This window comes from Schistocerca piceifrons, chromosome 11, assembly GCF_021461385.2.
Source record: "Schistocerca piceifrons isolate TAMUIC-IGC-003096 chromosome 11, iqSchPice1.1, whole genome shotgun sequence".
Classification (NCBI taxonomy): Eukaryota; Metazoa; Arthropoda; class Insecta; order Orthoptera; family Acrididae; genus Schistocerca; species Schistocerca piceifrons.
In genome coordinates, this window is record NC_060148.1 from 16736246 (window position 1) to 16751847 (window position 15602).

Genomic DNA, 15602 nt, shown 5'->3' on the forward strand with positions numbered 1-15602 from the left:
ATCTGTTTAGTGTATTCATCTCTTGGTCTCCCTCTGCGATTTTTACCCTCCACGCTGCCCTCCAATACTAAATTGGTGATCCCTTGATGCCTCAGAATATGCCCTACAAACCGATCCCTTCTTCTAGTCAAGTTGTGCTACAAATTTCTCTCCAATTCTATTAAATCTTTTTTATTTACCAGATTACCGGTTTCGGTCTTTAATTACACATCATCAGATCTGTTTCATACAAACAGATCTGATGATGGTCATTAAAGACCGAAACCGGTAATCTGGTAAATAAAAAAGATTGTGACCATAGACGTAAATTAAAGGAAGCTTATTACATATATGGGTCACTGTGTTTTTTCGCGACGGTGTCGCAGCTTGTGGAACCTTTATGGTCTAGTTTGGAGAGACAGGGGAGTAATAGCTATCCATCATCATTACCCAAACTTGCCACTATATTGCAGGGAGAATGGATAAGAATCCTCATGGGAACTGTACTTATTCGTTGCGAGGCTACTGGAAGCTGTTTTTAAGGTCACATTGTATTAGGGGTGATAACTCCCCCCCCCCCCCCCCCCCCCCAGTTCTGTACCTTGCGACTGTGACACAGCGCACCCCTCAGTCCAGAAGACTCCAGTCAGCTCACCTTTGATGATGTGGATCTCCGAGGGGAGCGTCTCGCAGGCCTCTTCGCCGCCCCCGGCGGGTTGGGGGCGGGCCACGGGGGCGAAGGCGGCCGCCAGGATCACCAGCGACAGCGGCACCACCGACGACCACGTAGACGGGGCCTGCATCCTCCTGTAACCGCACCCACCATTACTCGTTACGGCTTCCGCCTGCCGCACCAGCTGCAAAAGCCCAGCATTCGCAAGCATATGCATCATGAAGATACTCAAATATTTTAATATGTTGAAACTTCCTGGCAGATTAAAACTGTGTGCCGGACCGAGACTCGAACTCGGGACCTTCGCCTTCTGAGGGGAAGTGCTCTTACCAACTGAGCTACCCAAGCACGACTCACGCCCCGTCCTCACAGCTTTACTTCTGCCAGTACCTCGTCTCCTACCTTCCAATCTTAACAGAAGCTCTCCTGCGAACCTTTCAGAACCAGCACTCCTGAAAGAAAGCATATTGCGGAGACATGAATAAGCCACAGCCTGGGGGATGTTTCCAGAATGAGATTTTCACTCTGCAGTGGAGAGTGCGCTGATATGAAACTTCCTCGCAGATTAAAACTGTGTACCGGACCGAGACTCGAACTCGGAACCTTTGCCTTTTGAGGGGAAGTGCTCTACCAACTGAGCTACCCAAGCACGACTCACGCCCCCTCCCCACAGCTTTACTTCTGCCAGTACCTCGTCTCCTACCTTCGAAACTTAACAGAAGCTCTCCTGCGAACCTTTCAGAACCAGCACTCCTGAAAGAAGGCATATTGCGGAGACATGAATAAGCCACAGCCTGGGGGATGTTTCCAGAATGAGATTTTCACTCTGCAGCGGAGTGTGCGCCGATATGAAACTTCCTGGGAGATTAAAAATGTGTCCCGGACCGAGACTCGAACTCGGGACCTTTGCCTTTTGAGGGGAAGTGCTCTACCAACTGAGCTACCCAAGCACGACTCACGCCCCGTCCTCACAGCTTTACTTCCGCCAGTACCTCGTCTCCTGCGTTCCAAACTTTGCAGAAGCTCTCCTGCGAACCTTGCAGAACTAGCTAGCACTCCTGAAAGAAAAAATATTGCGGAGACAAGGTTTAGCCACAGCCTGGGGGACCTTATTCTACAAGTAAAACTGAAGGAAAAAGTGCATATAAACATAGGTCCGCAAATGTTTAGTTACGGAGTTACGGCTTATAAAAGATTTTGCCTGAAATTTAGCACTTTCTCTAGTATGAAGCCACGCAAAACTCTGCCAGGTTAAGGTAAAGCACGATTTTCATTTATTTTGTTGCTATTGATCTGGTGAATCTAATGACGTATATCTGCAGTAGTTTTCCAGAACTTCCAGAGAACCAAAGGTTATTATACAAGTAAATTTGTTTACTTTCCATTTAAAATGTACAGACGTTTATGTCATTGTTGGGAACCGTTAGTGACTTGTTCAGCCGTTTCCTAACCTTGAAACGAGTTAGTTTTCTGCATTGTTCAGTGAAAGAACACAATAACAACACTCTATTTAAGTGAAACCACGTAGTAACGATTGTAGTTTGTAAATTATTGATGAAATAGGGATGCCTTTCAAATTTACGACAGAGGAATACGCCAATATGGTGTTTGTTTATGGCAAATGTGATGGTGATGCTACGGCTGCAGTTAACGAATATCGCGTGCGTTATCCAACTCGGAGGATTCCGAATGCACGAACCGTTAGTGGAGTATTTCGAATTTTACGGGAGACAGTTTCTCTACCTAGCGTTCATGCATCAGTACGAGCGCTCGATAGGTAAAGACGATAATGAGGATATTATGGATGCTTTTCAACGTATCTCTCAACGGTTAGGCATTTCACAATCTAAGGTATAGCGTACACTGCATTCTTACCATAAACAAAAGGTGTATCATTTACATCCGGGACATCTTGCCCTTCGCTTTGAGTTGTGCAACTGGTTAAATACTGATCGGCAGTTACACAAATACATTTTATTTACTGGTGAGGCACAGTTTACTCGAGATGGTTTAAACAATTTACATGACGAGCACGTACGGTCTGAAGCAAACCCACATGCGGCAGTGAAACGCAATTTCCAGCACCGACTTAGCATAAATGTGTGGTGTGCTGTAATCAACACACACTTTATTGGACCATTCATTTTCCCAGGACGTCTAACTGGCGAGGCGTACTTACAGTTTCTTCGGGAAGAAATGCCCCGTTTGCTCGAAAATATTCCACTTGCTAGCCGATTGCAATTGTATTTGCAACATTATGGTTCGCCTCCACATTTCAGAACGCCGTTACTACACATTTAAATGAACATTTTCCGCAGAAATGGATTGGTCGTGGTGCTACTCGTCTTGGTCAACTAGGTCGCACGATTTAACACCAATGGGTTTTTGCGTATGGGGATGGACGAAAGACATAGTTTGTGAGGACAACGTAAATACAGGTGAGGCATTACTTGCTCGCATTTTGAGTGCAATAGACGAAATTAAGAACAACCCTCTGAAACTGAAACGTGCAACAAAATCCCTTCATACACGTGGAGCTAAATGCATTGAACTTGGTGGAGACGTTTCTGAACTTTTTTGTGAGTGTATTGTGAAACTGTATGTACGCTGCTGTGGTATTAATAAAAGCAGATTACCTGACACATTCATACAGTTTCACTAATAGTAATTACCATCATTTTTCCAAAATTAAGTTCTCTACAACTTCCGTCGAAAACTTTGTGCCATTGTCTGGAATTTAAAAAAACAAATTGGGCCAAGTTGTTAATAAATTAAAAATTTTACGAAATTACGTCTTTGCTTCTCTGGATGCTCCGGAAAACTACTGCAGATACACGTTTGGGACATGTTTCATTAGATTCACCAGATCAATAACAACAAAATAAATGAAAATCGTGCTTTACTTTAACCTCATACAGTTTTGCGATGGCTTCATATTAGCGAAGTTGCTGAATTTCAGGCAAAATCTTTTATTAGCCGTAACTACGAAACTAAACATTTGCGTAGCTATGTTTATATGAACTTTCTTCTTTAGTTTAGTTGTAGAATAACTTATTAAAATATTTGCATATCTTCGTGAATCACCCTGTGCATGCGGAATATTTGGAGAAACAGGAGTATGTACAAGGCATTTTGTAAGGGATGTCGATTTAACAAATAAACAGAAAAAGGCAGCGTGTTTGAAGAATAATAATCCCATACTGTTGATGTTTTGTCACTGAAGTCCTCTTCAACGCTCTTGTCAATGCAATCGGAAAAATTTGTATACATAGGGGAGAGTTGCTTATATTGTTCTGGAACCTAATTTGAACCACTGCTATAAAATTCTCACCTCATGTTCTATCCGACATTGCTGGAGCCATATTGTAAACTTTGAGCTGCGTGTTGAGAAATGATATCGTTGGTTTTGTTGCATTTTTCAAGCGACCTTTTGTCTTTTGTGTATGTGGTGAAGGGATTTGCTGTTATAACGCCAAGTGCCAGCACAATTTTTTATTTATACATGAAATAAGCTTATTTTTGAGACAGTCAAGTATGGTTGGGATTCGTTTGTAGAAAACTGACAAAGAAGAAGTGGCGACGTTGCCTATAATGTAGGGCTTTAAGTTATCGATATTGTACCGGAATTCAAGAAATTTGCTCGTATAGCGAGATGTGTTTAGCGTTATGAGTTGGACATAATGTTTATAAACGTTCTGGAGAATTTCCTAATGCGTTCTTCATCCAAAGTTATTAATTAAATAATTATTTTGTATTACAGTGTGGCAATATAAAGGTTTTACGGAAAGTGGATCACAGAGTAATTTCATTTAGCTGTAGAAACAAAAGTACAAACTGCGATACGAAAATATTCGCCGCAGTAAAGTGTTTGAAAAATAATGGGATGAAGATATTCTCCCATTTGAAGGTACGATGTTTGGTTTAAACGTGTCGCACGCACGAAAGCCTGCGTTCGACACTGCAGAACGAAACGAATAGTTCCATAATTTCAACGCAACAGAAGCCATGACAGGCAAAAAGTCGGCTGAAGGAGTTCATCCAAGAAATATCGCCGAATCCGAGGGAAATGATGAAAGTTCCAACAAGACTTCAAGGCCTAGACAAGGAGCTTGTGGGCTTAGAAGTAGCACACGCAAAATAAATAAATAAAAATAAAATACAATAAAATAAAATAAAAGAATAAACTAACTAACCGAAGCAACCAAATCAGGCGAAACGTTGAACAACAGCTCCGCCTGTGAGAAAGAAGTGTTTTACAGGCCCTTTGGGGAAACCACCATAGAAAATCATTCGTAAGTCAGAGGAATGGTACTGCGAGTTGCGTGAGGAAGATTGAATGAAGAGACGATCATGTGCATGAAATGAAAAATGTGTATTCAAGCAAAGGGTGCCAGCCGGGGAAAGAAGTGGAAGAGTTGTATCTGAGTGCCGCTTTCTACATCTGCATCTACATTTATACTCCGCAAGCCACCCAACGGTGTGTCGCGGAAGGCACTTTACGTGCCACTGTCATTACCTCCCTTTCCTGTTCCAGTCGCGTATGGTTCGCGGAAAGAACGACTGTCTGAAAGCCTCCGTGCGCTCTCTAATCTCTCTAATTTTACATTCGTGATCTCCTCGGGAGGTATAAGTAGGAGGAAGCAATATATTCGATACCTCATCCAGAAACGTACCCTCTCGAAACCTGGCGAGCAAGCTACACCGCGATGCAGAGCGCCTCTCTTGCAGAGTCTGCCACTTGAGTTTGTTAAACATCTCCGTAACGCTATCACGGTTACCAAATAACCCTGTGACGAAACGCACCGCTCTTCTTTGGATCTCCTCTATCTCCTCCGTCAACCCGATCTGGTACGGATCCCACACTGATGAGCAATACTCAAGTGTAGGTCGAACGAGTGTTTTGTAAGCCACCTCCTTTGTTGATGGACTACATTTTCTAAGGACTCTCCCAATGAATCTCAACCTGGTACCCGCCTTACCAACAATTAATTTTATATGATCATTCCACTTCAAATCGTTCCGCACGCATACTCCCAGATATTTTACAGAAGTAACTGCTACCCGTGTTTGTTCCGCTATCATATAATCAAACAATTAAGGATACTTCTTTCTATGTATTCGCAACACATTACATTTGTCTATGTTAAGGGTCAGTTGCCACTCCCTGCACCAAGTGCCTATCCGCTGCACATCTTCCCGCATTTCGCTACAATTTTCTAATGCTGCAACTTCTCTGTATACTACAGCATCATCCGCGAAAAGCCGCATGGAACTTCCGACACTATCTAGTAGGTCATTTATATATATTGTGAAAAGCAATGGTCCCATAACACTCCCCTGTGGCACGCCAGAGGTTACTTTAACGTCTGTAGACGTCTCTCCATTGATAACAAAATGCTGTGTTCTGTTTGCTAAAAACTCTTCAATTCAGCCACACAGCTGGTCTGATATTCCGTAGGCTCTTACTTTGTTTATCAGGCGACAGTGCGGAACTGTATCGAACGCCTTCCGGAAGTGGAGGAAAATGGCATCTACCTGGGAGCCTGTATCTAATATTTTCTGGGTCTCATGAACAAATAAAGCGAGTTGGGTCTCACACGATCGCTGTTTCCGGAATCCATGTTGATTCCTACATAGTAGATTCTGGGTTTCCAAAAACGACATGATACTCGAGCAAAAAACATGTTCTAAAATTCTACAACGGATCGACGTCAGAGATATAGCCCTATAGTTTTACGCATCTGCTCGACGACCCTTCTTGAAGACTGGGACTACCTGTGCTCTTTTCCAATCATTTGGAACCCTCCGTTCCTCTAGAGACTTGCGGTACACGGCTGTTAGAAGGGGGCAAGTTCTTTCGCGTTCTCTGTGTAGAATCGAATTGGTATCCCGTCAGGTCCAGTGGACTTTCCTCTGTTGAGTGATTCCACTTGCTTTTCTATTCCTTGGACACTTATTTCAATGTCAGCCATTTTTTCGTTCGTGCGAGGATTTAGAGAAGGAACTGCAGTGCGGTCTTCCTCTGTGAAACAGCTTTGGAAAAAGGTGTTTAGTATTTCAGCTTTACGCGTGTCATCCTCTGTTTCAATGCCATCATCATCCCGGAGTGTCTGGATATGCTGTTTCGAGCCACTTACTGATTTAACGTAAGACCAGAACTTCCTAGGATTTTCTGTCTAGTCGATACATAGAATATTACTTTCGAATTCACTGAACGCTTCCCGCATAGCCCTCCTTACGCAAACTTTGACATCGTTTAGCTTCTGTTTGTCTGAGAGGTTTTGGCTGCGTTTAAACTTGGAGTGAAGCTCTCTTTGCTTTCGCAGTAGTTTCCTAACTTTGTTGTTGTACCACGGTGGGTTTTTCCCGTCCCTCACAGTTTTACTCGGCACGTACCTATCTAAAACGCATTTTACGATTGCCTTGAACTTTTGCAACTATGGAACATTTTCTGAAACTTAGACCGGTACATTCCTCTGAGATCAGGGCTATAATTTGTAAAAGTAGCACTATTGATGCATGGACTAATTTGTTCCAGATGGGGATGTTTAGTAAATTAACTGAAGCGTGTTTATTTTTCTCAAATTGCCACTCTTTAAATGAAATGGCAACAACAGCATCGTACAGTTGAGGGTGGCACTGTTTAAATACGTTCGTGACTTACTGTTTACGGTATAAAAAAAATGAAATCTCAGATTGGTACAATTTGGGCAACTTTTCCCCAGTTCTATAAGAGAAAGTCAGTGGCATGATTAGGCAGCAAAATCGTTTAAAAATACTTGCTGGTGTCACCTTTCGCAATAAGAGAAAATCGCAACTTGATGTACAATGTTCACTCGTTCTCACTATACGATGATCAGCCAAACAAAAGCCGCGCGAATTAATGCCATATGGGTAGCCATTCTAGCGACAGTACGGGCCAAAAAAAAGGTATAAACACTGGCATAAAGGTCTTTGATAAAGGCCATTCTGTTATGGCCCAGCGAATTCAGAAAATATCGTTCTTGCGGAACACACAACTAACTCTTCATTCGCACGAAGTAATGAGTGGTATCGATAGGCGATCCCAGATTGATTCCTGGTTTTTAGTTTTCCAGACGGCTTTTTATACTAGTCCTCAGAAGCGACTTTAAATCAGATTGGGTTCCCATGGAGTATCGTTTCTGTTATGCGACTGGATTCGTGTTTTCGCGTCAGAGCGGTCACAGTTCGTAGTAACTGACGCAAAGTGGTCGAGTAAAACAGAAGTAATATCTGGTGTTCCTGATCTACATAAATGATTAAGGAGACACTGGTAGCAGTTACTTCCGTAAAATTTCTGGGAGTATGCGTGCGGAACGATTTGAAGTGGAATGATCATATAAAATTAATTGTTGGTAAGGCGGGTGCCAGGTTGAGATTCATTGGGAGAGTCCTTAGAAAATGTAGTCCATCAACAAAGGAGGTGGCTTACAAAACACTCGTTCGACCTATACTTGAGTATTGCTCATCAGTGTGGGATCAAAATGGCTCTGAGCACTATGGGACTTAACATCTGAGGTCATCAGTCCCCTAGAACTTAGAACTACTTAAACCTAACTAACCTAAGGACATCACACACATCCAAGCCCGAGGCAGGATTCGAACCTGCGACCGTAGCGGTCGTTCGGCTCCAGACTGTAGCGCCTAGAACCGCACGGCCACTCCGGCCGGCTCAGTGTGGGATCGGTACCAGATCGGGTTGACGGAGGAGATAGAGAAGATCCAAAGAAGAGCGGCGCGTTTCGTCACAGGGTTATTTGGTAAGCGTGACAGCGTTACGGAGATGTTTAGCAAACTCGAGTGGCAGACTCTGCAAGAGAGGCGCTCTGCATCGCGGTGTAGCTTGCTGTCCAGGGTTCGAGAGGGTGCGTTTCTGGATGAGGTATCGAATATATCGCTTCCCCCTACTTATACCTCCCGAGGAGATCACGAATGTAAAATTAGAGAGAGATTCGAGAGCATACGGAGGCTTTCCGGCAGTCGTTGTTCCCGCGAACCATACGCGACCTGAACAGGAAAGGGAGGTAACGGCAGTGGCACTTAAAGTGCCCTCCGCCACACACCATTGGGTGGCTTGCAGGGTGTGAATGTAGACGTAGACGTAAAAGGTAGAGAATCAGTGTGAAGGTGGTAGATGAACCCTCTGCCAGGCACTTGGTTGTGAATTGCGCACGTAGATTTAAATGTCTGCCCCGACGGCAATGACGTCTTCCCGCGTGACGTCTTCTTTCCAAGAAATGCGCTTTAATCCAACAATTCTCTGGCCCGTACGAGGTGAAAGTTCGGAAACTTAACATCCCTAAAATATCTGTAGTGGGATTTGCTAGTGATGTGCTGTTTCCCATGGAAATGAAATGTAGCACAGGTCCCGTAATGGCGCCCAGACGATGACTTTAACACTCACTGACATGTTCATTTATTTTATGAAGTCATCAATTTTGACTGCAACAATGACCTTTAAGCCAGACAAAAGGAAACTGAATTACAATATCAATGGTCTCTTTTTTTTCAGGATTGTAGTAAAAGTAATCCACGGCCGATCGCAGTTTGAAAACTGTAAATACTGGCAGTTGTCTGTTCCATCTGTGAGCACTAGCTACAGGAATAATTGAGAAAAAAAACGAACGTTTTGGATTCGGAAACGCTGCATTTACGTACAATATTACCCTGTCAGGAAATGTATTACAGATTTTTTTACGTAGTGCGTACTTGTAGAAGAAATTTTCATTCTTACTTTAATGTAAAATCGTGATGATCAACACAAGCAAAGTGTAGTTGTTACCCGCTTGTATTTAGTACCCCCTGCATCCCAATTTTTCCTTATCACTTGAGCCTGCACCTTTAAACATTTGGCCTTTGTCTCTGGCATGGTGAATACTTACGTTATGCAAATATTTTCTTTTTTTGGACTCCTGTTATAACCTGATGTAGCCAAGAGCCTTTACCAGTGCGTGAATACATTTGTGCATTTATTCTGACGTACGCTGAAAGTAATCTGGCTACTACCTAAACCCATTACATGTGGTGTTTCTGGTTTTTATAACGATTTTCTAACACACGAGAGCGGCACGGTTTCAGCTAATGTAGTGATGTAACAAGTCAGTACGCTTACCTTACAAATATTTTTCTATTATTAATATTTTGTTGTTGTTCTTGTTGTGGTCTTCAGTCCAGAGACTGGTTTGATGCAGCTCTCCATGCTACTCTATCCTGTGCAAGCTTCTTCATCTCCCAGTACCTGCTGCAGCCTACATCCTTCTGAATCTGCTTAGTGTATTCATCTCTTGGTCTCCCTCTACCATTTTTGCCCTCCACGCTGCCCTCCAATGGTAAATTTGTGATCCCTTGATGCCTCAGAACATGTCCTACCAACCCATCCCTTCTTCTAGTCAAGTTGTGCCACAAACTCCTCTTCTCCCCAATTCTGTTCAGTACCTGCTCATTAGTTATGTGATGTACCCATCTAATCTTCAGCATTCTTCTGTAGCACCACATTTCGAAAGCTTCTATTCCCTTCTTGTCCAAACTATTTATCGTCCATGTTTCACTTCCATACTCAGTTGTCTGATTTTTGCAACCTCTTCAATATTTAGAAACGACTTCCTGACGCTTAAATCTATACTCGATGTTAACAAATTTCTCTTCTTCAGAAACGCTTTCCTTGCCATCGCCAGTCTACATTTTGTATCCTCTCTACTTCGACCATTATCAGTTATTTTGCTCTCCAAATAGCAAAACTCCTTTACTACTTTAAGTGTCTCATTTCCTAATCTAATTCCCTCAGCATCACCCGACTTGACTACAATCCATTATCCTCGTTTTGCTTTTGTTGATGTTCATCTTATAACCTCCTTTCAAGACACTGTCCATTCTGTTCAACTGCTTTTCCAAGTCCTTTGCTGTCTCTGACAGAATTACAATGTCATCGGCGAACCTTGAAGTTTTTATTTCTTCTCCATGGATTTTTATACCTACTCCGAATTTTTCTTTTGTTTTCTTTATTGCTTGCTCAGTATACAGATTGAGTAACATCGGGGAGAGGCTACAATCCTGTCTCACTCCCTTCCCAACCACTACTTCCCTTTCATGTCCCTCGACTCTTATAACTGCCATCTGGTTTCTGTACAAATCGTTAATAGCCTTTCGATCCCTGTATTTTACCCCTGCCACCTTCAGAATTTGAAAGAGAGTATTCCACTCAACATTGTCCAAAGCTTTCTCTAAGTCTACAAATGCTAGAAACGTACGTTTGCCTTTTCTTAATCTTTCTTCTAAGATAAGTCGTAAGGTCAGTATTGCCTGACGTGTTCCCACATTTCTACGGAATCCAAACCGATCTTCCCCGAGGTCGGCTTCTACCACTTTTTCCCTTCGTCTGTAAAGAATTCGCGTTAGTATTTTGCAGCCGTGACTTATTAAACAGACAGTTCGGTAATTTTCACGTCTGTCTACATCTGCTTTCTTTGGGATTGAAATTCTTGAAGTCTGAGGGTATTTCACATGTCTCATATATCTTGCTCACCAGATGGTAGAGTTGTCTCTTCCCGGGCCTTGTTTCGACTCAGTTCTTTCGATTCAGGTTACGTATGTAAAAATAATTTGTAACAGTTTATATACATTTTTGGGGCCCACTCCTTCTGAAGAAGATATTTTTATACATACCGAAAACTAGGTCAAGGGTTAAATAAACGTTTGATTTGCAACTGGTTGTCTGATTTTTGCAACCTCTTCAATTTTATGTAGCTGCTGAATCGCACGCATGTTTAAGAGTTTTGGTTCTGAAAAGATACATAATTCGTCTTCCAGTGCGGTATTCAAAACGGTCAGCACCAGCTTCAATATGAGCCCATCACTACTTTCGTCTTTCTTCGATTTACCCTCAATCCTTATTGTGTTCGCATTCATTCCATTCAACACGTCCCGTAATTCTTCTTCGTTTTCACTGAGAGTGGCAATGTCGTCTGCGAATTTGGCCACAGATACCATTTCACCCTGACTTTTAAACACACTGTTGCGCTTTCCTTCTATTTTCGTAGTTGCTTCTTAGATGCATAGACTGAACAGTGGAGGGGGTGAATGATTACATCCCTGTGTTCATCATTTTTAATGTGAGCGCTTTCTTCCTGATCTTTCCTTCCTACTGCTACCTGTTGATTTTTGCACATACTGTATGTCATCCATCATTCCCCGTAGCGCACTCCTGTTTCTCTCGAAATTTCGAAAATCCTACACCATTTTACAACGCTGCACGCCTCTTCCACCTCGACGAATCCTATTAACGTGTCTTCATTTTTGGTAACGCTTGTTTCATTATTATTTTAAAAAAACGCCGATTTGTTCAATATCTCGTTTGACACTAGAGTTAAGAACATCAAACGTGCAAAAAGATTATTGGCGCCCTTCGTACTATCATTTGTCGAAAACCTCGTTCTGATATTTTGAACCGATCTCAGGCTGTATATGTTCGGAGAACGAACTCGGTACAAAATGTTCCTGGCGTTAAAACGACTGTTCCGATTTCTGCCTTGCCTGTATTATGATAAAAGTCATTTATCTGACACGATGTGCTCATTTCGGTGACGTACCATTTTCGAGAGCTAAGAAATGAATACACTAAGCAGATTCTGAAGGATGTAGGTTGCAGTAGGAACTGGGAGATGAAGAAGCTTGCACATGATGGAGTAGCATGGAGAGCTGTGTCAAACCTCTCTCTGGACTGAAGACCACAACAACAACACAGCAGCTCCTCCGTTCGTAATTTTACACGGCCGTTTAGATATACAACAGTTAGTGTAGTAGACTCGAACATGAACAGTATTTCATTCGTCAGTGGTCTAAATAACACTAGCATGCAACACTCTTCTTGTTATAGTCTGCTGTATCAGCGCTTGTATACTTAAGTGGCCGGACATATGAATAAGCTCTTGATAATGGCACACCACCTAAATCAGATGTTTGTTTGAAATAAATGACTGTGATCCGTGATGCAGACGAGGTTGAAAGTGGACGTGTTTTTTTTAAGAAACTTGTGATTGTGGCACATGATACGTAAAACATTTGTAGTCACCACCATTGTAAGTACCCTCCACCAAAAACCTGCAAGTGGAATTCGTACCCAGCCACACTATATGGCCAAGAATGGACCTGAAATACTGTAGCACAACTAGCCAGAACCACCCACCTTGGTTACTTTAAGAAAAACAGCAACTGGCCACTTTTTACATATTTTTATTCGTCCCACTAAGAGTTTCGTGTTTTCGCCCAACTTCAGTTGACGTAATACATATTTCAATCTTCATTTTCCTATCATTAACACATCAACTTCATGCAGTCGATGTATTAATGAGGATATAAATATGTAGTATGCCAAATTAATGATGTGCTAATGAAGACATATGCACGTACTATGCCAAGTGAAAATGTGCGAAAGCCCAAAACATGTATTGGGGTATACAAAAGTAAATAAAAACTGACTGGTTGCTGTATTTCTTAAACTAATTTAATCCACATCAAACTAAAAAGAGGAGATTGGGTTGGTGGTGGGAGAATAGAAAGCATTCAATGTGTAGATGGTACGGTGTTATTGGCAGAGAGCGAAAAAACTACAACTGGAATGCTACAAGAATTGAGTAAGACCTATGAGGAATTCAGGATGAGAATTGGTAAGGAAAAAAAAATTGTGGTGATAAGTGCAAGAAAAGTAAGAACAACTATAAAGTTAGGACAAAAAGATACAGAACAAGTTACTGCTTTCAGAAGTCTGGGAAACATAATTACAGTACACATGAGAATCAATAAGGACATGAAAGCACGGCAATTGGCAAGGAGGCATTCAATAAGAAAAGGGATGAAACTTCCTGGCAGATTAAAACTGTGTGTTGGACCGAGACTCGAACTCGGGACCCTAGCCTTTCACGGCAAAGTGCTCTACCAACTGAGCTACCCAAGCACGACTCACGCCCTGTCCTCAATGCTTTACTTCCGCCAGTACCTCGTCTCCTACCTTCCAAACTTTACAGAAGCTCTTCTGTGAACATTGCAGAACTAGCACTCCTGAAAGAAATGATATTGCGGAGACATGACTTAGCCACATCCTAGGGGATGTTTCCAGAATGGGATTTTCACTCTAAAGCGGAGTGTGCGCTGATATGAAACTTGCTGGCAGATTAAAACTGTGTGCCGGACCGAGACTCGAACTCGGGACCTTAGCCTTTCACGGCAAAGTGCTCTACCAACTGAGCTACCCAAGCACGACTCACGCCCCGTCCTCACAGCTTTAATTCCGCCAGTACCTGGTCTCCTACCTTCCAAACTTTACAGAAGCTCTCCTGCGAACATTGGAGAACTAGCACTCCTGAAAGAAAGGATATTGCGGAGACATGGCTTAGCCACAGTGTAGGGGACGTTTCCAGAATGAGACTTTCACTCTAAAGTGGAGCGTGCGCTGATATGAAACTTCCTGGCACATTGAAACTGTGTGCCGGACTGAGACTCGAACTCGGGGCCTTTGCCTTTCACGGCAAAGTGCTCCACCAACTGAGCTACCCAAACACAACTCACGCCCCGTCATGCCAGGAAGTTTCATATCAGCGCATGCTCTGCTGCAGAGTGAAAATGTCATTCAAGAAGAGGGATCTTCTATGTGGATGCATGGACAGGGAGCTGAAAAAGGGACAGGCAAAGTGCTTCATATTGGGTGTGACACTATAGAGAGCTGAGATGTGGACATTCAGGAAAGAGGAAGAAATAAGAAGATGTGGGTATGCAGAAGGATGGAAAAGATCAAATGGATGAACAAAGTGAAAAGTCTGGAGGAGTTGAGAAAAGTGGGGCAAGACACTGAAATTATAGAGATAATCAGGAAGGGGAAACACAATTGGCTCGGACACTGGATGAGAGGAAATTGTTTATTGATGGATGCTATGGAAGGGATGATGAATGGAAAAAAAGAAGAAGAAGAAGTAGAGGGCGGGAAGATACCAGATAGTGGATAGTATAAGGACAGAAAACAATTACGAGAAAACGATAGGAGAGAACAGGACTGCATGGAGAGCGACATGTGAAGACCTGCCCCAGGGTCAGAACACTTGTGATGATGATGAATGGAGCTCAATAAACTCTGAAATGCATAATCAGTGTTACCTCACCTCAGTTGTTGGGGTTGCTCCGCAGACGAGAGAAGCACAGACCTCGGATCGTTCGCCGAAGCAAGTGATCGAAGAACGCCTCCGCGCAAGTATTTATATTAGGCGCGCCACAGTCCCCCGCTACTCCCCACCACGCGCCTTCGAGGACAGTCACGTGTCCGCGCATGCGCAGCGCAGCAGTGGACAGCGGACACCTGTGGCGTCCTGACCCACTGGAGTGGGGGATGGGAGCCAGGCAGCTGCTCGGGCGCCAAGGGGTGCCGAGAGGCAATCGCTGTTAGCAGAGCGGCACCCCGCGGCGAAGATGTTGCGATCCAGAAACACCCACCCCCGCCGCCTCTTCCTGTACTCTCACACCCCTCTCCGACTCCCCCGCTTCCCAGGCACCAGAGCTCGCTTGTAGCACAAACGGTCTTTAACCTCCCCAGCGGTCTAAAGCTGATACACCCGTTCACGTGATGTTTTATATTTCTTTTTATTTACACGTCAAGTGCAGTAGGACCAGATTCAAGAGCAAACCTCCATGGTCATGGAACGTCTCAGTACGTACAATTACAACATAAAAGTACACAACCTACCGCGGCATTACAGCCCGGATAATTATAATGAACATGACAGTGTCAAAAGCCTTCCAGAAATCCAGAAATATGGGATCGATCTGAGATCCCTTGTCAATAGCACTCAACACTTCATGTGAATAAAGAGCTATTTGTGTTTCACAAGAACAATGTTTCAATGTTATCTAAACCCATGTTGATCGTGTGTCAATAGACGTTTTCTTT

The 15602-nt window shown here is 43.1% G+C and overlaps 1 protein-coding gene and 1 non-coding gene across 2 annotated transcripts in view; both read right to left on the reverse strand.

Annotated features, from left to right (window-relative positions):
• Window positions 1-14872, reverse strand: part of LOC124720411 (partner of bursicon) — a 32439-nt gene extending 17567 nt beyond the window's left edge. Inside the window, exons 1-2 of the mRNA XM_047245760.1 lie at window positions 14821-14872; window positions 635-786 (exon numbers count right to left, since the gene is read on the reverse strand). Coding sequence (XP_047101716.1) covers window positions 635-782 — 148 coding nt within the window. The 5' untranslated portion in view covers window positions 783-786; window positions 14821-14872. The remainder of the gene's footprint in view (window positions 1-634; window positions 787-14820) is intronic.
• Window positions 1528-1602, reverse strand: Trnal-caa. Its single transcript has one exon. It is a non-coding gene; the product is annotated as a tRNA-Leu (tRNA).
• Window positions 14873-15602: the final 730 nt, after the last annotated feature.